Source organism: Amborella trichopoda, chromosome 6 (genome assembly GCF_054954075.1).
Source record: "Amborella trichopoda isolate Santa Cruz 75 chromosome 6, AtrichopodaSantaCruz75HAP2 v2.0, whole genome shotgun sequence".
In the NCBI taxonomy this organism is placed as follows: domain Eukaryota; kingdom Viridiplantae; phylum Streptophyta; class Magnoliopsida; order Amborellales; family Amborellaceae; genus Amborella; species Amborella trichopoda.
Window position 1 is genome coordinate 50,491,463 of NC_142341.1, and position 22,012 is coordinate 50,513,474.

The following is a 22,012-nucleotide window of genomic DNA, read 5'->3' on the forward strand; positions in this document are numbered from 1 at the left end:
TTGCGAAGGTTATTTTGATCACAAAACGCCCAAAATTGAAGAAAAAGGGTGTGGACGAGGTCTATGAAAGTTGTAGTTTTTTTTTTCTTTCTAAATAAACCGCAATACTTTTAAACATATTCACGGTATTTAAAGTTCTGTAATGCAACCCTGCTGCCTATGTAGTATTATAGTAATTCGAATATCGTAATACCAAAATGTTTTCTTACAGTATTTTAAGTACCGTATAACATTAGGTATTCATTACGGTAATTAAAGTGCCATAATTGTTATTTATGATAATACAACTATTGTGAAGGTTATTTTGGTTACAAAACACCAAAAATTGAAGAATAAGGGTGTGGACGATAATACGACTATTGCGAAGGTTATTTTGATCACAAAACGCCCAAAATTGAAGAAAAAGGGTGTGGACGAGGTCTATGAAAGTTGTAGCTTTTTTTTTCTTTCTAAATAAACGAAAATTAAGGTATATTTGTGATAATTTATCTATATTATTAAATATAATATATGAATTTATTTAATATAATATAATATATTATAGAATATAAAATATACTATATTTTATACATGTAATAGATATGGGAAAAGTTTATATATAGCCGAGGCTCTAAACAATCAATTTGAGCCTTCCTCAAAACATTTACTAGAAGAGGTTGTTTTGATGCTCAAATAACTTTAAATTGATCATCTCGACATCAAGATGCATAGACATGAGAAAAAAATGGATTTTAAGTTTTGGAAATAGTGTATTTTGTAATGCATTTTTGGACCGTTAATTTTCAAGATTTTCAAGTTTTCATAGATTTGTTTGCACTATTTTTGAAGCTTTAAACTTTATAAATAAATATGAAAAAATATTTTAAGGCTATCACAAACTTTATTGAAACCATATTTCTCGATACTATTTGAAGGTAGGCTCTAATTTGATTGTTTAGAGCCTAGGCTCTATACAAACCATACCCAATAGATATTTACAATACAATGTATCTTATATATTGTTTTATGTCTAATATAAAATAATATTTAATATATAATATTTTAATAATATTTAAATAAGGGTATCGTTTCTATAAGGTTGCAACCTCAAACAATCCAATTAAAATGCACCTCCAAATTTTATCATAGAATTTTGTTATAATAAATTCTTAGGATTATTTTAAAATCTATTTTCATGCCTAATTAGAAAATTTTAAACTCAAAAAATGGTTAAAATCAAATAGATTTATAAACATATGAAAATATTGAAAATGAACGGTCTAGATAATGTGTTGAAAATGAACGGTCTAGATAATGTGTTGTAAGATGCATTATTTCGAGGACTCAAAAACTATATATATTTTTAATATTCATACATCTTGATATCGAGGTTTTTCAATATTGAAACAACATTTCTGATAGAGCTTTTGAGGTGCATGTCTAACTCTCCATTTTAAACTAGCAACCTAATGTAAACTTTTTCCTTTAAATAAACATTACTTCAAATTTAAATAGGCAAGCATATACGCTCCGAACTTCTTTTAATAACTTATTTCTTCAAACAGGCGCGTATTGTCTGTGGTCGCATCTGCTCAAATTAAAAGCACTCGGCACTTTTTGTTTTGCCGCGTATACTCTGCTCGAGCGAACAGAAGCGGGCAGGGTTTTGTAGATTTTAGAGAGATAGGGTTTATGAGAAGGATTGTAGAGAGAGAGAGATAGTTATTTGGTTTCTTTTCTGGTGATAGAGCGATAAATTATTTGATATTTTGCAGTGAGAGAGTCTTTTTCCCTGAGAGAAGAGCAAGTTTGGCTCAATCCCTGAAAGTTTTGAAGTTGGTTATGGAATATATGGATATTGGAGCCGATAACTCTCGAGCTATTTGTTTCCCCTTTGAAGCCGTTGAATCTGGAGGTATTTGTTGCCCCTTTTGATCGATGGATTAATCGGGCTTTTTCATTTCTTTTCTTCTTTCAATTTGTATTTGAAAATTTTCAGAGTTAATTTTCTTTTTTAATACTAATTCATGAACTTGAATTTAAGCTTTGTATTTTTAGTTTTTGCTTTGGTTTACTGTTCATTGTGTTTGAGATGCAATAAGTAGTTTTAATGAACTGGGTTTTTGTTTAATATTTTGATGAATAATTATTTATGTGATTTTAGTTTATTTATTTAAGTATTTGGGTTAAGTTTCTGATACAATTCATGTGTAACTCAGAATTTTTTATCCGATTGTTATTCTCTATCCGATTGTTATTCTCTAACAGGTGAATTTCTTTGCTCTATCAGCTTGTTTGATCTCTCATTGTTCATGATTATTAGAACACTATGAATAGATAATGTGAAGTTTTTTGTTGATTAAAATATTATAGTCTAATCTAAAAAATGAGTGCATTGTAAATTTGCGAGGCTTTTACTGAATGTAAATTCATCACGATGAGCAAAAAGTGAAAAATTTGAATAAGCTGTAGTTTTGATATCCATGATGTGTTCCTTCTTTATGGTTCACGCTATTGAAACTTCCCTCACATTTTTTTATTGGAAATGATGCTGGGTTAGACAATGAGAGTATTTGCTTTGAGAATATGTTATAGTTTTGGGCCCCTGAAATATTTTCATCAATTGATGTGGTTGTCTCTGAAATATATGAATTTTGGAGCTTGGAAATATTTTATGCACTAAATCATCCAAAACAATAACTTAAGATCATTCTTAGTTGTAGATTCTTTCATACTGATTTTCTGTTTGTTGATTGATCCATACCTAAACTTTGAAGGATTTCTGCTAATTTATTTGTCTGTAAGTAAAATCTATAGTGAACCTCTTGGGATATTTTTGTACTGAATTAGCTGCTTTATCTTTTGTACCTTCTATTAAGAGGTGTTATCCTCTACTTAAAATTCCCTTTCGTATAAATGCGCTATGGGTTTTGATATCACAAATTTGTACGTGGTGTTTCCAGAATTTCCGTATTATTCGATGGATGCTTTGTCACTTATGATGCACATTCGGCACGAAGAAAAGGTTCTTGGCATGAAAAGGAGGTAAATGGATTATTTTCTTCTTCTTCTTCTTCTTCTCGTTCTTCTTTTGTGACAAGGAATGTTTGTTTGCATGAGCAATTGTATGCCTCAACCAGTATCTAAGTTGCATGGACAGCAAGTATAGAATGAGCTGTTGTTTCTTCTTTGGATAATTATTTAGTTTGATATCCATCATTTCCTTTCGTATTTTTCTTTCCATTTGAGTACAACTACAAGCTCATTCAGAATTTAATTCCTTCACTTTTATGGTGGTTAGTTATTTTTATCTTTTTTTTTTTTGGGTAAATCGGTGGTGGAGAAGGCCCCCTACTTGTTTTTCATTAATAAAGATAAAGAAATAGAACCGATAATTTTACAACCCTGTGATAGGGCATATTTGCCAAATCATGAAGAAAAGGATGGAGATAAAATCGTAGTGTGCCAAACCATAGCTTCAGATAAAGACACAGCCTTTTTGGCTAGTGAATCCGCCACCATGTTGGCCTCGCGATAGATAGGGGAAATGAACCACACACGATTCGAAAGACTATGTCTGCAATTGACTGCTACCATATGGAGTGCCCCCCCATGCGGCATTACATTGGCTTTGAATTACATTGACAAGTAGAGAAGAGTCACTTTTAATTTGCAATGGGAAGCAATCCCACTGAATGGCCAGATTAATCCCCTCTATGAGAGTGTAATATTCCACATAGTTGTTGGATACAATACAAAAAGCAGTGGCGAAAGCAGCAATAAAGGTACCATCATCTCCTCTGATTAATCTGGCACCCCCTGCTGATCCTGGATTTTGTAAAGAGGCCCCATCAATATTCAACTTAAAATGATGTGGACAAGGGAAATACCATGCGATTAGAATAAGTGATTTGGGTTGTTGTTGGCGCCATGTGATCTGTAGATTTTCAATAATAGCTTTTTTTGATATATGGAACACCCATGCTTTGGCATCTGCTAGCTCACGAACATGTGAGGTGATCCTCCTTAGCAATTGCTCTCTCCTTGATGCCTTCCTTTGAAAAATTCTGTGGTTACGCTCCTCCCATAAGAACCAAACTGTAGTGAAAAAAAAAGAATTCCAGACACCAAGGAGACCATCTGATTTGAATCTAAAAGCAATCCAATTTTTAAGCATGGTTGCAATAGATGGGCCTGGGGTAAAACGTTTACCACATCTCCATGCAACTGATCTCCAAATACCCTGCGAGTAAGCAAATTGAAATAAAAGATGGCATATGTTATCATTGTGATTCACGCAAAAAGGACATATGGAGTTAAGGGTGAACCCATGTTCTAAAGAAGGAAGAAAAATAGTAGGAAGTCGTTGGTGAATAGCCAGCCAAGAGAACCACTTAGCTTTAGGATGACATTTCGAGGACCATAATGCTTTGAATATAGGCTGAGAACATCCCTTTTGTCGCATAAAATCCCACGCTTCTTTAACCGAGAAAATACCATTTGAAAAGTGAACCCACACCAGGAAATCTCTCTGTGGCTGCAACGGGATAGTGAAAGCCTCCAACTCTTTCTAAATTTCAATCAAATTCTCTGATGTAGGAGATGGAAGATCCCAAGTCTGCGAAGGGCCTTGTATTTAATCTGAGACCTTAGTTTTAGTAAAGACACTAGGATCTTCATGAACATTTGCATCATAAGACTCCCATATAAATCTCTTGGATAGCCATATGTACGCCAAAAAATCCACAGATCGTCCATCCCCAATAATCCATCTAACATTGATCCTCAGGTAAGATAACCCTTACTGGATACCCTTCCAAGCATAAGATCAACTCCATTTTTTGGTCTCCCTTATAGAAGAATTTTTGAAATACATGTGCTTGAAAAAGCATGTTAGCAGAGATGATGGATTCGCTAGAACCCTCAATGCCAATTTCATCATATCGGCAATATTAAAATCAACAATATCACGAACTCCAAGACCTCCCTCCGCTAGAGTCAAACATGCAGTTTTCCAGTTAATAAGGTGATGACCCTTCTTTTCAGTTGTGCCTGCCCATAAGAAATTCCTTTGTGGTCTTTCAACTGTATTACATGTACGTTTGGGTAAAATAAAAGTTAGAATCCAGAAGATAGCCGATGAGCAAAGTACCGACTTTAATAGTTGTAATTTGCTTGAATAAGATAGAGTTAAGGCCTGCCATGCTCTTATCTTGCCAATGATCTTTCCAACCAAGCTGTGATCATGCGAATGCTTTAAAGTACCATGAAATAGTGGAAGCCCCAGGTATCTAACTGGCAAGTTTCCTTCACCAAAACCAACCTCTTTCACAGTCATGTGTTTAGTACCCTAAGCTGTACCAAAGAAAAAAGCTTTGCTTTTGGCAATATTGAGTTTCTGGCGAGTGGTTTTTTCAAAACTCAAGAGGATAGATTTCAAAACACCTATAGCAAAAACAAAAGCTTCACTAAATATAACCACATCATCAGTATAAAAAAGGTGAGAAATCCCATAGTCACAACTTGAAGGGAAAGCCATGGGTAGCATACCTTGCAAAACTGCGTAATCCATTTGTCTACTGAGGAAATCCATGACTAATAAAAATAGATAAGGAGATAAAGGATTATCTTGCCTTAGGCTCTTTTCCCTCTGAAATAGTCTTTTGGTTATCCATTCTACAACACTAAAAAAGACGACGTGCAAATACATAGACGAACTGTTAGCTTTTTGCTAAAATTTGTGTTTCAAAACATCTTTTTTGGTTGCTATTTCATATGTCTTTTTGTGGTCATGTCGGACCACTACCCACTTTACACCTCTTTTACACTTCTGTTGTGCATTTAATTCCTTTAATGCACCCTATTTCATGTTGACATCACCCTCACCACAAGCCTCTCCTTTTGAGCCTCGTAACTTCCTACTTGGCCCCTCTCTGTTTCCAAATGCTTCTCTTTCTCTCTCTCCTCTTGCTACATCACATGCATGATATTAAAATATTCCTTTCCCCATATATAAGGGTTTTTGAGGAGAAAGAGTGTAGAGAGTGGTACGAGTTAAGGTGAGGCCTTAAGCTTGAAGAGGAAACAATGAGGTAAGAGGAAGAACTAAAGCGATAGGACTACCACATGGGTGAGGTACCAAGCTATTTTGGGTGTACTCTCTCTCTAGTGAGAGAAAGGATTGTCTTTAAAGCTCTGTTCTCTCATTTTTCAGGTAACATTTATTGATAAAATGTCTTTTAATTTCTGTGTGAGAAATTTTTAGGCTTTTTTTTCCCAATTGATGTGTGTGTTATACTGATTGGATGATGTTTTTGTTATGAGAGAAGTTCTGTTCCAATTGATGTTTGTTGTATCATACCAATTGGAAAGACGTATTGGATTTATATAATGTGGTTTTGTACAGGTCTTCTGAGTGTGCAACTCAGGGACTTAGGAATTAATTTTTTCGATCTGGCTATATCTTGGGAGTGTATTTGCTGGGACCCGTTTGCACCTCGGAATTTTATCGAGACGGAGGCGTTTAACACTTCGAAGACAACGAGAACATCTTGTGCCTCCACCGCGATGTTTGGTAAACTGCGGTGAGACCCCAAATAACTAACACTAACAACTCTAGAAAACCCAAGGCTTGCAATCTTGCAAGAATGAAATCCCAGGACACTTGATCATATGCACTACTTAGGTCGAGCTGTAAACACATTTTAGCCTTAGAAGAGTTCTTATGACATAATGATATGAGTTCATTTGCCATCAGGATATTATCTATGATAAGTCTTCCCTTTAAAAAGGCTGCTTGTCTAGGATCAATCAAAGCATCCAAAACCTTCCTCAGATGGTTAGAAATAATTTTGCTCATAAGCTTATACAAAACATTGCATAGACCAATTGGTCTAAAATCTTTCATAGCACTTTCACCTTAGGAATGTGACAAATGAAAGCAGAATTGATTTATTTGAGGATCTTACCTTTCTTGAAGAAATCGTTCAAAGCTACAAAAGAGATCCTTCTTAATCACCTCCAAACTGAACTTGTAGAATTCAATAGAGAAACCATCTGGTCCCGGGGCGCTTTCACCTTTCATATCCCAATTTTATCTCCTCCAAAATGCCTTCCTCAATTAGATGCATTTGCTGATTTGAGTTCAGCAAAATAGGGGGTAAAAGGCGATTTGTCAGGTGAGGGTCAACATCACTGTCCTATGCAAGAAGGTCCTCAAAAGAGTCATATGCTTCTCAATGTCTGTCTCATTAGCAAGAGTAGCCTCATTATGGTCTTTAAGGAACATAATTCTATCATTCATTCTTCTGATAACAGTTGAAAGATGAAAAAATTTTGTGTTAGAGTCCCCATCTTTTAACCAGACCTGGCACGATTTTTGTCTCCATATACTCTCCTCATGAGCCAATAACTGCTGCAATTGTTTGGTACATTCCTCCTTTTCCAACATAAGATTCTCATTGGAGGGGTCACGAGCCAAACTATAATGTAGAGTAGATAATTCTCGGTGGATTGTTGAAATAGTCTCTCCCGTATGCTCAAAAACTGTTTTATTCCACTTGCGTAAATCCATCCTCAACCTCTTCAGTTTTGTGAGAAATCTAAACATGGGTGTCCCCCTCTAGGCCTCTACCTTGCCAAAGAATCAGAAATAATGTCAAGAAAACCAGGAGCTTTCTGCCAAGTCGTGAAATATTTAAAAGGTTTTGGTCCAACAGAGGACAGGTTGGACATGGAAACCAAAAGCGGGTAATGGTCAGAGTTTTCCTTGATCAAAAGCTCTACTCTAGACTCCATGTAAGAAAGAACCCAATCCAAGCTCGCAAGAGCACGATCAAAGCTCTCCCTTATACATCGTCTATTAGCTTGACAGTTTGACTAGGAGAACCAATCTCTCGCAGATACAAGATCCGTAAGATCACAGTCGACATAACATGAGCAAAATTAGCTTAGTCCTGCGAGATGGAACTACTACGCCCCATCTTCTCAGAACAATCCAAAATGGTGTTAAAATCACCCATCACCAACCAAGGACCAACAGTAACAGCACACATATTTCTCATATGGTCCCAAAGTGAGGCCCTCTGAGACCTGGAGTTAAAAGCATACACACAGAAATTGTTAAAGAACATGCATTACATAGGTGAGTAGCCTGAACGGTAATCATTTGTTCATTCACATTAACAATGTTGACTTCGTATATATTCTTCTCCAAAAAAAATGGTTGACTGCATATATATTAGGATTCCAGACAGGCCTGATATGGGATTTTCCCTCAACCTCATTTGCAATAACATTGCTATAAAGCCCCTATTTTCTCTCCCGTCTATCCCTTAAATCAGATGGCAACTTTGTTTTTAACGAAAAAAGAATACCAATGTTGTGTTGATTCACCAATTCTCGAATATCTAAAACACGACCATGGCCACATAGACCACGTACATTCCATGAGATAATTGACATTATAAAGGTCAGTGACTGGATTGTTTACCTGCTGAACTGAGCTTACTACTGCTACCCGGCAATGCATCCTTGAGAGATCGACAGACCCTTCGTAGATGCCTCCGTGCTGAAATAAAGAGGATACTGCATTGGTTATAGATTTGCCCAAACAACCAGCATAAATATGTCCGACTAGAAGAGATCCATCAGCACTTGAATCACACTGTGGAACATCTGTAACTCCATCTGATAACTGTGTTTCCATGTTATTCAAAGCCTTGGCGAAGCGAGGATAGGAACAATATCATAACTGTTTGAAATTGAAACTTGTTCGTACTGCCCCTTTGTAGTTATTGCCTCACACATGAGACCCCCCTGTGGATCATATGGAATAAATGAGATTTTGTCGTTGTCCCCCATATCCACTCCCACCTCCTTCTAATTTCCAGCAGAAAGTTTCCCTTTGTTAAAAAATTTTCCGGATGCAGGAATGGTAGGAGTAAAACTTTCCTGTTTTGCCTTCATTGCATGAATAGAAGGTGATGGGCTCCCTTTGTGCGAAAGCCCATCCGATGCAGTTGAGGTTTCAATATTCTCCACAATACCCTCTTGCTTCTCATCGTTAGCCAATCCCAATGCTGCCATGTCAACGGTGGTCTCTTGCTGCTTACTTGCGGATGGTAATACACTAATAGAATCACCTTCGCCATTCTTCAAGTTTCTCTAAGGCCTTGAAACCATTAGAGTTTCTATCAACCTGTTTTTTTCAATAAATGAACTGCTGTCTGCTCTTGGCCACACGCCATCCCTCTTCACCAGTTGATAGTATAATAGCAGCCTCTTTAGGCTTCGATTGAGCCTTAGAGGATGTAGAAATCCTGCAAATATCAGAAGAGTGGGCCATCCTGTTACAAGATGAACAAGAGATTGGAATGAACTCACAAACAATCTTCTGTTGGAACCTTTTTCCTTTCATCTCAAAGGGAATCTCATTCAAACATGGTTTTTCTAGATCCAAAGCCATGAAAATCCGTGGCTGTGGTCTGGTTCTCATTTTGGTTGGCCTATCCATGAATAAAGGCTTCCCCACCGGCGATGACAGTTGAAATAGAATCTCTGGTTCCCAGAAAACCAATGGTAGATCAGGAAGTTTAATCCACACTGGAACATGCTGCCGTATCTTCCTCGAGGGTGTTGCAGTTGGATCCCATTCTTGCAAAACTAAACACTTCTTATTTACGAACCAAGGACCCCCGGTTCTGGTTACCTCCATTTCCTCTTTACTCTGAAATCGGAAAACCAGAAAACCATCATTTAAGGAAAATATCTCAAGATCGTTCGCCTATTTCGACATCTTTTTCAACATATCTTTCATGTAAAACCATTCTGGCTTTCTCCCTAAGAAATATCCAATGAGACAATGTTCCCATCTACTCAAACAAGAGTGCACAACATCATCTTCGATTGTCACATGACATTTGCCATCAATAGCAGTACCAGTAGGTGCCTCAACTTCATCAAAGTATAATACCCCAGATTGATACCTTTCTCGTCGAATAGAAGATCTGCAGCTTGCCCACTACCCCAGCAACTTGTGGCTTTAGTTTCCTTCAATGTACCGTTGGTGTTTAATGGTGCTGGACTTTTAACATCAACGACTCCAATTGGCTGCATAGAGCTCTGAATATATTTCACACCAGGAACCATATCATAAGAAACAATATTCAATGGACCATGAGCAGATCTATGGTCACCATCTTTATCATTAACAGTTGCATAATGAATCGCAGGCACTCCATGAATACCAGAAGTAACGTCAATACCATCTAATGAAGGAGATCCTTGTGTGGCCTTGACAATTGCATCAGTACAGACATGAACATTTACACTACGACTAGCATCTTTCCCATTTCCACCCTCCAAAATGGGACAGATTCATGAATAAAAGGTCTTTTAAGATCATCTTGATGACTAGATCTAGGATCTTGCACACCGCTATCATTAACAGCAGGTTTCCGAGATCCATTGCCATATACACCATAAGCAATATCATCAATAACGTCCTTAACATCATTCTCATCAAGCCCACAATCATCCAAAGTATTATTAACTATTGAACCAGATGTAAAATCTTTCACAGGATCGCCACCATTAACAGGCAAATCAACGTCTAATAAAGAACTTGGGTCAAGGTGCTTCCTCACCATGGAAGAATACTCATCACCAATATCTTCAAGATTTGTCTCCAACCTCAACAATAAGGAATGTACATCAGGATGTTCGCCATTGCAACATCATCTCTAACAACACTATACCATTAACATTCAAGAAAGAACCAAGATCAGGCTGCACCTTCCCGGACAAGTCTGCCATGGGAGAACATCTTTCATCTTTGAATTTGCGAACTTTGGGTTGGGCTTACAGAGACGCAAAGATCTTCGTATTTGCATGCTCTCATGGCTCCTTCTCTCAGCCTCCTAGGTTTTTCTCTCTCTAGATCGAGAGATCCACAAGTTCTATAACTAGGTTTTCTTTAGGTTATTTAGGCTTTGCTCAAGTTAGTTATGTTTATCTTTTTCTCTGAAAGTATTCCTTGTTGTTTTTGTGATGTGCTTTTTCGTTTAGGATAGTAAGTTCATTTAATATTCTGTAAATCATATAAATTTCAAAAAAAAAAAAATTGTTTAGTTAATGTTAACTAAAAAGATTTTTTATCAAAATATCCCTTTTTTGTATGGAATATATTGAGGTCTAATTCTTCCCCTTTATATGGCAATCTTTGCGTAATCTTTTTGTAATCTTTTGATTTGGTTTTGCAATTATTTTCAGCTTTATTCAGTTTGCACTTGGGCACTGCACTTGCAATCATAGATGATTTAAGCCTGCGTGATTGGGGTAATTTTTGTAAATATTGAATAGCTCTTATCTTTCTATGTATGAGGGAAATGGTATGTATACCATTGATTATTGTAGAAACAAATGGCTTGCAATGTGTTGACTACTCAAGCCACTCAAGCAAATTGTATTATTGGTGTACATATGCATAAGCTAAATATCAAGAGTTTGCTCTGCTAGAATGAAGCTGAATTACCTCTTTATTGGGATATCTTGTTGGCTTAGCTATATCGCAACAAGCTTTGGCCCTTAATAGTGATGCGATTTTCTTGAAAAGCCAGTGGTGGCTTGTGTTTGCAGCCCATGCTGCACACCCGATGGCTTCACGAGTTTATTGTTTTTGTCCATTTATTTCAATATTTAATCATCTGCTTTTGTTTCTAGTATTTCTTGTAATATACATTCAGTTAGCTTGTGCATTCGTGGATTGTCATCAACTTTTCAGGAAAAAAAAAAAAGCTGTTAAGAAAGTGGCATGAAAAAGCATGAAAATAACAATAGATTGAGTTAACATCTTTCGAAAGACCACTTAGAGTTTTATGGCTCACCCCTTTTGAGAAATTTAAGCTCCTTGATACACGTTCATAGCTATTTGGGGGTTTTGATATGTTGCACAAGAGCAAGCTCAGGTCAACGGATCAGCTAATCAAAGTCACTGAATATTCTTAATGTTGGATAAGATTGCCTTCTCATAGCCTACTAACAATTATGTTCTATTTATCTGTTTGCAATATTCAATGTACTTACAAATGTATGATATGCAGGTGGTTAATGGGATTGCCTACAGGCTCCATCTCTTCTCGGATAGGTTTAAAGCGGCGTAAAGTTCCCGATTTTTTGGACAATAAGTATGCCTATGCTCTTATCTTTTAACTCTACTATCCTTCTATGACTTAGTTTGCACAGAAGCATGTTCTCATGTTGGGTGTATAATATTCTGTGTCTTATAAGTTTTTTTTATCCTTAATAGAAGCAAATGCATGAAAATGTTAAACCTTTTTAATTTTTATTGGTCAGTTTGAGTTATGGTCTTATGGAAACTTTTATAATTTATTAATTAACCTCAAATGATGATTTTCCGTAAGGTCAATTGCCTCTTCATCAACTTTGTCTTTTATTTTTTATCCTGGTATTATATGTATTCTAGTCATTTGATATTTGATAAACATTATGGGGGACACTTCTATGGATATGTAAAAAATTAACAATTTGGATACTTGTCAAGTTGATGGTTATTAGTTCCTCAAGATTGATTCCTGTTCCATGACTGCATAACGTGAGTGTTCCAGCATTTCCTCTTGCTATCTTGTTCAAGCTTCTTTCTTAGTCTTTTTTATCATAATATCTTGAATCTTGAAGAAAATAGTAAATCCCAATGATTTATTCACTCTCCAGTGTCTATAAAAGCATCAAGTGGCACCCAGGTGACCGGGGGATACCGGGCACCTATTTGCAGACTGTAGTTCGAGACTGCCTAGGTTAGAAAATTTCAAACAAAACTACAAAGATTGCAAATCTATTGCTTTTGTTTTCAAAACATAAAATTAGTTTGCCTATACAAGCATCCCTTAAAGCATAATTGCTTGTTTTGTGCTTAGAAGAGTGTGTGTGTTTGTTTTTGTGTGTTTGTGAGGCAGACTTTGTTACTCTTTTTCCTTTTTTTCTTTTTTCTGTTTTTGTCTTTTGGGGGTGTTTTTGGGGTTGTGCGGTGCAGTAGGGGGCTCTGCCCTTGATCTGAGGGCTTTTTCCGCCCTCAGGTTAGCAGTGTAGGCAGGCCAGGTTGCATCAACAAGAGAGACTGCATAATGGTATTTGAGAAATGAGCCTGTGTACTGTGCTCCCGTGAGAGCATCTACTATACACTTACTCCCTCGGGCTGACGACCTACTTGGGAGGAGTTTTTCACTTGAAATCTTGGGAATCAACTAAGAATCTCTAGATGTTTATTTTCAAAAGAAAAAGAATTTGGGTTTTGAGTTCTCCAACATTTAGATCTCACCCTCCAAAAATTGGACGGTCTCTATTCAATTTTAGGGCATTATTTTTTTCAAGCCCATAGTGAGTCATCATCATCATCATTGGAGCCTTTTCCCATAGCGAGTGAGATTTGGAAATCTTTTCGCATCCCCAAAATCTGGAAAGATACTCCTAGATTGGGTTTTACCTGAGCAAGTAAATGGATAGTATGCTCCAACAGGAGCATAAAATCTTTTGGTTTGAGAAACTGAGTTTTCACAATCTCAGAACTGCTACTCAGACAGTTCCCTGTTGGCATTGCCGTGAATAGTAATTCCAAAAGTTTAACAAAAAGGGGCTAGTTTGGCCACCCGTGTTTTCAATAATCCACCGATTGTTTGCATATGGACTGCTCAAAACGTAGTTGTTTTTACTAAGTGTGTTTTGAACTTGTCACCAACTGTTTTTAGTGGATTGTTAAAAACATGTGTGGATTACCAAAAACATAGAAAGAGAAACTAATCCCCTAAAATATGTGTTTTCTCAGTTGATATGCTGTTATGATCTCTGATTCACCTCCCTGAGATGCTGCTGGAGTTTGATTTGTCGCTTTGCCGGGCCAGTAACTACATAGCATTTTGGAAGTTTATTGGAATGTCGTGATTTTCTTCATCCACCTCCCTTCAACTACTGATGGAAATTGGAAATCTTGAGACTTCCTTTTGCATCTAAGAAAAAATAAAAATAGGGTAGCGCATGCCTTTCCAAAGCTCCATTACTGCTTCCTGAGATTAGCAGCCATACTATATTTAGCAATACATATATTCTTTTCATATACATCTTTATAGGTCTCTCATATGCAATAAAGTCCCTCTTGCAAGGGCAGTTCATTTCCTTAGTCCACCTTACTGATATTAACTCCTTTTTGTTGGAATGTAATCGTAAATTAGGTTTGTTGTCAGTGTCAGTGATATGCATTGCGTTTCTTAATACATATAGTTGGCATTACACATTCTTGAGACCTCTATGGCTCTGACTGTAGGGCACTAACTTTTATAATTCTTCATTTATGTTGGTACAATTGGTCAATCATATTTGCTTGGAGTGAAGTGTTATGGGTGGTCACTAATGAATTGCTTAAATTCTGAGTCTTTTAGGTCACAGCCAGAATCCTTTTTGAGGGATGACGATGTGAGTATGCTTATCCTCTTCCTCAAGCAAATTGGGTAATTTATCAGACAATTGTTTTTCAATCTTATGCCATGCATTCATCAACCCCTGTAGCAAGTTTTCATAGTTATAAAACATTTTCAACGATGATATACGGACTATTACAATGATGTGTTTATTTCGTAGAATATTCATAGACAATTGTTCTAATTTGTTACATTGCAGATAAAATTATTCTAATTTATCCATACTATCAATTGTTAATGAGTAATGCGCCCCAATCAATCAATTATGTGTAATGAATGGCCAGAGGACCCTCTCCTCACTGGTTTACTCAAAAAATGCATAATCAATCAAATATACTAAATTGGATATTATAGGATCACTGTGGTTCTGTTGTGGCCCAGTGTCCATGGATAGGGCAGTCATGACCCCAATGGAGATCGGTTTTCTAAAATCTATCGAGACCCTACTGCATTTTCCCTCCCTTTGATGCTTTTATGTATCAATTTAGCATGCACTATTATCTTTTTGACGCTGGCAGACCAATCTAATCCAGCTGTTCGTGACATGGAGCTGAAAACTGCATCTTTAAATGCACGCTTTGGTTTCACATTGTCCAGTTTTTGCTTACCCTGTTGTGTTGTTTAGTCCTTCCTGGATACAGTTAGGGCTTCTGTCCAGAAAAGCTTTGAAGCTTTTAATGCTCAAGGGAAGCATCTTTTTGTAGACCATTGGAAACTCTTCAACGTCGACGTGGAGGGGCCTTCATCTGCCCAAATCTCTATGATTGCAAAGGCCTTCCCTTCCATTCTCGATGATTTAAACAATAGAGGCCTACTTCGCTTAGGAAATATCATCAGGGGAGACTCTCTTAAGCATGAGAAAACCCGCCCCAGAATTATCAGCATTATCAACAGATATCTTCTATCAACAATTAGAAACCCTGAGTCTCTGAGCCAGATAAGGAATTTGCTCAAAGACCCAGATAATTTTCAAGAGAAATGCATAGAGGTTGGGAACCGGCCCTTTCGTTCGTGCATCTTGGCAGCTGAACAAATTCTTGAAGAACTTGATGGCTTCCCTTCCCAAACGCTAGAGGCAATGCGAAGAAAACTCAAGGGACTCCCGAGTGCACTCACTGTTGACTGCAAGCGCCTGAACGGCAAAAGTAAGGGTCCTCTGATTAATAGAATACAGAAAGCATGTAAAGACATCCTTTCAGAAATCCATGAAGGGGAGGAGCTTCCTGATAAGTTGCGTAAAGCCTTTGTTATTGCAGGCTTGTCAGCCAAACAAACTCGAGGGTATGACTACGGCCTTGTCACTTCTTTGGGAAAGTTTCCCCGTGATATAGAGGCTCTGCATAATGATATAATTAGGGCTATTTCGACAGTCCAGATTGTCCCAATAGAATTGCTAAAGGATGTGTACCCTTTGCTTTGCCCAAATGCCAAATGTTCAAGTCATTCAATCCGGGCAAGTGTGAAGAATTTGTTGATCGAGCATCTTTTCGAATGTACCGAAATGAGCTACTCAGAGTCACTGGTGAGAGTTCTCTCTCTCATCAATAAGAACGCTTCAGTTGAGCCAACAAAGGAAGAAATGGAAGAGGAGGTGGAGTGTGTATTGACACTGAGTAGTCATCTCAGGCAGATTGTTTGGGATTGGTCGGACTATCCCAAGATTGATGAAGAGTTTGCTGATGCATATATGGATGAGGAGGATAATTATGAGGAGGAAGAGGAAGAGGAATCTGTATTTGGTGATAATTATTCCTTGGAGTATAGATACACCGGCTCCCCATTTAGGGAATCAGCTTTTGAAGAGAATGGTTACCTTCACATTCAAGATGCATGTGATGAAGCAAGTCTACTTGCTTATCAGTTAGTTGGTCGTTTACTTGAGGGACTTGCAGATAGTAACGGTGTTGAGTTGGATGCAAGTACAAGGTCATATTTTAGAGGCGGAACATCTGTTCCTCCTGCTAAATCTTCAGGTAATTTTGTTTCTTGATGATTTTGTGTGTGTGTGATAGAGAGAGAGAGAGAGATGAATATTTTGCACTTGTATTCAACCTTTGACTATGCATATTGTTTACCACATGTTTAGCTGTGCGATGGAGTTTCTCAAATGTTGATGTGGGGGCATCAAAACTGATTAAAATTGTCAAAGAACTAATCCCTTCTTTTCCAGAGAGGTATTGAGTTCCTGATCTTTACACTTGGTTTTTAGTTTAAGCGTCTTTAGGATCCTTAGACCTTTTGTTCGGAGCTCCTATTGAACCTTCTGTATCCTATGGGTAAATTTATCTCTTTTTTGCTTTCACAGTGCACTGCAGAGAGTGAAGGAGTCAATTGGAAAACTCCAATAACATACTTCAGCTGAATATGTTTCTTTTGTTGCATGAATAGATGTAAGCCAATCTAACCCTGAGTTGTGTGTGTGTGTGTGTGTGAGAGAGAGAGAGAGAGAGAGATGCTGACACATGTTCATGAAGAATATAGATGTCTTTCCATAATTTACGTCATTTCTGGATGCTGCCCCCCAACCATGGTTTGCAGGCATTTTGACAATGACTTTATTTGTAAAAAGTGATTTGTGACGTGTTTGGATGCCCATGTCACATGAAATTTGACTTGTAAATCCAAAGCCAAGCTGCAAATTAGGTAAACAAGAGGTCCTATCCCTGTCTTTTTCTCATCTTCAGAAGTCACTCATTGTTGTGAAACATACCTAAACGTTTTCCTGCATTCTCCCCCTCTCTCGGATTCTGCACCTATGGTGACCCATGAAACCGAGAGAGAGCAAAAACCCCTATCAGTCTCTCTCTACAGCTCTGCATGGGGATCCATGAGAGAGAGATGAACAATGTGAGCAACCGGATTTCTTGCTCCTTCCATCTCTCCTTACCTAATTTTATGGGCATTCGAAGCAGATCCTGAGTATCGTGGTTGATGATACATTGAGATTACAAAAGAGAAAATCCAATATATTTGGTGTTTTTTCTATTGCTGCTTCAATCAATTTTCTATAACTATAATGGGATCTTCGTTTCTAAAGAAGTAGAACTGGTTTGTCGCATTTATCCTTGAAGAGAGCAATTTAGGTTTTGCTTTTAATCTTGAAGAATGAAGTACCTTTCCTTTTTTTTTTATTATCTTTCATTGAACGTTATTAGTGATCATGTTTAGAACAATATCACAGATGAGTAAAAGGCGAGTTTCTTTTTGTCAGAAAAGAGAGTTTCTTCGGGTCTTCGTCTTCCTATTTGTCAGTGTGTTGAAGATTGTTGTCTTGATATTCAAAAAAAAAAAAAAAAAGGAGGATTGTTTACTGAAATTTTAAGGAATTCTAGTATATTTTATTCCCCTTTTCTATGTTTCACTCCTTCGTGCTTAGATTTTTTTTAATAATAAAATATGATGGGTATAGGTCTTGCAGATATATGACTTTCTTCTTTCTACCTTTGAATAGACTGTCTTTTTTTGTAATTTATTATTTCTTCATGTTATATAATAGTTTCATCATCATCATAGTTTTTTTTCAATTAATTAGAGTCGGCTACATGAATCCTGGTTTGCTATTTTGCTTTATTTAAAGTCATACCCTCAGTGCGCCCATAAGTCTCGTAAGTCCATTTTTCACCACAATCGGGTGGCACTGCGACGCCTTGCTTCTGGGAACGTTCTAGCTAACTCTTGCACATTTCTCACTGTACCCGAGGTCTGATATAGCGCTTCACTTCTAGGGAACATCCTAGCCACCCCTTGCTCATTTCTCACTGTACTTGGGTTCCGGTACAACATGTTGCTATGGGGGAATGCCCTAGCATAAGCAAATACTATAGTTTCAAAATTTAGAATGAGTTTTGACAAAATTTTACATTGGCTGCCTACCTAATTCAATCCAGTCTTTTTACCTGGGTATGAGATGGGTTAAGAGAAAGTTTAAGGTCATCACCCTTCTTAGACCATGTTATATGATAGCTTGTTGGAGTTAAATAATGACTACGGACTAATAACTACTTTGCACTTAATCTTTGAGGATATTGATGGAAGTGGTGAAATTATTATCCAAAGTTATTGTAGAGATTAATGTTGTAATCTTTCATGTGCAATTTTGTATCTTGTTTGTTGTTGTTGCTATTATTCATCCTGTTTGTTTTTTTTTGGGGTGTGGTTTGCATAAGGTTGCAACCTTGAACAATCCAATTAAGACGCACCCCTAAATTTTATCATAAATGTAATTCTGATATAAAACATTCTTAAATTGGCTTGAGAATCTACTTTCATCTTTAATTATAAAATTTTAAACTCTAAAAATGGTTCAAATCAAGTAGATCTCTATAAAGATATGAAAATGTTGAAAATGGACGGTCTAGGTAACTGCTGCAAGATGCATTATTTTGTACACTCGAAATTTTTTTTTTCCTTTTTATATTCATACGTATTAGAGGGTCTTCCAACCTCCAAGATTTATGAGGTGCACCTTTGATTCTACATTTTTAAGGTTTGTATCAGTATTGTAAACCATGGTCCTCATCAAATTTTCTTTACTCGTTAAAGCGATTGATAATTTGATTAATGGCAAAGCTTTAATGATCTTATGCTTTCATAAAAAAGAAAGCACGCACGAGGTTAATGATCTAATGCATAGAGTGCATGCACCAGGTTGGGCCATTGATCTCCATTAGATCGCCATTGTATGGACAATTGCCGAGGGGTGGAAGTGTTGGAGAAAAATAGGAGGGTTTTAAGGGACTGTACATGATCTCCATGAGATCGCCATTGCATGGACAATTGCCGAGGGGTGAAACTGTTGGAGAAAAAGAGGAGGGTTTTAAGGGACTGTACATCTTTTATCTTTAGTAGAAGGAGGTTACAATTAATTCTAGCCATTAGATGTCCAATTGAATGGCTTGGGATACGTTATAAAGTTCAAAAAAAAATTTGTTGGGCTTTGAGTTTATTCATAAGTAAACTTACAACCATTTAATTTGAAATTTCATGGATAAGAATGGTTAAAAGTAAATGGTATTTTTGTATAGAGAGAAGTACAAAAAGGTAAAAAAAAAAAATGTATACGAAATAATGGTTTACTTTTAGTACAAGGAGGTTATAAGTCTTGTCCTTCAGATTTTAAATCGGCTGTTTGTGACTAAACTCAAAGTCTAAACAAAAAAAAAATTGAACTTTTTTTGGCCTATCTTATGCCATCAAATTTGGTAGCTAACAATTATGAGGGATTGTGACCTCTTTATAATAATGATAAATGGTCCTACAGTATAAAATCGCATACCATGAAAACCATTCACGGGCTTGCCTAGGAAATCGGTTTTAAGATTTTAGGCTCATTAGATTGGACGGTCCAAAACACAAATTGCTCCCTGTCGTCATCTTTCTAAAATAATGGTGCAGTTTGCATACGGATGCATCCGTAGGGTTAGAGATAAGGTGCACTTTCAAATTTTATCATGGTATGTAATTTTGATGTAGAATGTTTTTAGGATTATCTCAAAATCTTTTCTTATATTTAATTATAAAATTTTAAATTTAAAAAATGGTTAAAATCAAGTCGTCTTGAAAATGGACGGTGTAGATAATATGTTGTAAAATGTACTATTTTTTAGACTTGAAATTTTTTTATTTTTCATAATCATACATATCGATGTCGAGATGATCAATCAAAAGGTTTTTCAATATTAAAACTATCTTTTCCGGACTTTTGAGAGGCATCGTAGTTCTACATTATAAGGTAGCATCCTTATATAAACTTTTTCCCTAAAATAAATACCATCATACCCCTGAAAATATTCATGTAGAAGTTGCTTGTAAATGTGATCGTTTTAGAGCCAACTTGACATCTTAGAAAACTTTCTCTATTCTTTAAAATATATATATATATATATATATATATATATATATATATATATAAAATTATCAAAAGACAGAAGAACTCTCTCTCTAGAAATACATGGTAGTGTTTGATATGGGAATGAGTAAAAAAAATGCTACTTTCAAAATTGACCACTTGGATTAGGCGTGGTAACGACTCGGGTCAGGCTAGACCCGGGTCTAGGTTTTGGACTCGGACCCGACCTTTTGGATCCAAAATTTGGACCCATATCCGAACCTGAAGTCGGGTTGATCCGTTAGGTCCTGGGATTGGTTGGGTCTATTTCCACCTTATTATGAGTGTTTTTTTTTTGGCCCATATTATTGGCAACATGTGCACAACATTTATGAATACCCACATATACATTTATTGGCAACATTTATAAACATTTAAATATATTATTCGGGTCAGGTTTGGATGGACCTAGACCCGAATAGTATTTGGGTCCAAGTTTTGAAGTCGGATCCTTGCGGGTCCAGAATTTCGACCTATACTTGGACCCGAGGTCAAGTCTACCTGTAGGGTCCCAAGTCTGGTCGGGTCCGTTGCTACCCCTAACTTGGATCGGACAAGAAGATACCCGTGTTATCAAATTCGCTTCGCTTCGACTGAAGAGGCTAAAGCCTTAGGATTTTAGGCATAAACCGAAGCGAAGCGAAGCCTGGTGCAGCCGCTTCGGTCAGAATAGGGCTACTTCGGTCAGATTCAGGCCGCTTCGAGTTTGCTTCGGGTATGCTTCAGGTCTTCTTTGAGTCTGCTTCGGCTAGCAAAGAAATAGCTTTATAGAAGTAATTTTTAATTTTTTTACTTTTAATTTGTTATATTAGTTGTATATTTTATTTTTCTATTATTTGTATGTATTTTATGTATAAATAAATTAGATATTTATAATATATTAATAAAAAAAAATCTGAAGTCTTCCCCCGAATCGGTCGAAGTACCGAATTGTTTCATTTTTCTCATCAAACCGAAAAAACTTGGAAGCGAATTTGACAACATTGGATGGTATACCTTTGGAAAAAGTGGATGGTTGGGAGTTTTGGTTATATTTTATACTTTTGCACCATTCCTTCAAAAAATAATTAAAAACCAAATTGTTTTTTGTATTAGCATTTTTTATATCTTTTGAAAATTGGGTGAAAAACTAAATTGTTTTTTGTTTTAGCATTTTTTATATTTTTTGAAAGTTAGGCCCAAAACCAAATTGATTGGATTATTGTCTTTGCTAATTATATTTTAAGATGTGAAGCTTTACGTGTCTTTTTCTGCATGATGAACTTTTACTTTAGCTTAATGTTAATGAAATTGAAATGTAGAATGAAAGAGCCCTAATAAACTCCTATAGTTTATGAGAACAATGGAACAAAGAAATTCATCAAAGTGTATCAGTTTAAGAAAACTAATCTGATTTATTGATTGGTGACTTTATTTTTGCAAATAATAACAATAGTATTTCTTTTCTAATATGATGAATGGATTTTATTTCATTTTTAAAGCACAACCATAAATAAAACAGTCCGATAACAAATTGTATGTAATTGTTTGTTTTTCAGAGGCCATTTGGAAATATTAATCATTCTAAAATAAAGAGTAATGATCCTATGATCCTCCTACACCCATGTGTGTAGAACTTCAAATGATCACCATTTAATTTGACACAGATCTCTAGAAA

At 36.4% G+C, this 22,012-nt stretch overlaps 1 protein-coding gene across 4 annotated transcripts; it reads left to right on the top strand.

Moving 5' to 3' along the window:
* The first annotated feature begins 1,491 nt into the window (after positions 1 to 1,491).
* On the top strand, positions 1,492 to 19,476 carry LOC18448746 (DNA double-strand break repair protein). Of its 4 annotated transcripts, XM_006858807.4 has the most exons (8): positions 1,493 to 1,894; positions 2,943 to 3,024; positions 12,081 to 12,164; positions 14,430 to 14,463; positions 15,094 to 16,441; positions 16,555 to 16,642; positions 16,774 to 16,858; positions 19,116 to 19,476. In XM_006858807.4, exons 1-7 carry the CDS (start codon positions 1,822 to 1,824, stop codon positions 16,814 to 16,816), a joined length of 1,752 nt encoding a protein of 583 aa, XP_006858869.2. In that variant the 5' UTR covers positions 1,493 to 1,821; the 3' UTR covers positions 16,817 to 16,858; positions 19,116 to 19,476. The 4 variants fall into 4 exon arrangements, with proteins under 4 accessions (XP_020531999.1, XP_006858869.2, XP_088725255.1 ...); XM_020676340.2 differs by lacking the exon at positions 19,116 to 19,476 and having other exon boundaries at positions 1,492 to 1,894; positions 16,774 to 17,145; XM_088869129.1 differs by lacking the exon at positions 19,116 to 19,476 and having other exon boundaries at positions 1,547 to 1,894; positions 13,820 to 14,463; positions 16,774 to 17,145.
* The last annotated feature ends 2,536 nt before the right edge of the window (positions 19,477 to 22,012 follow it).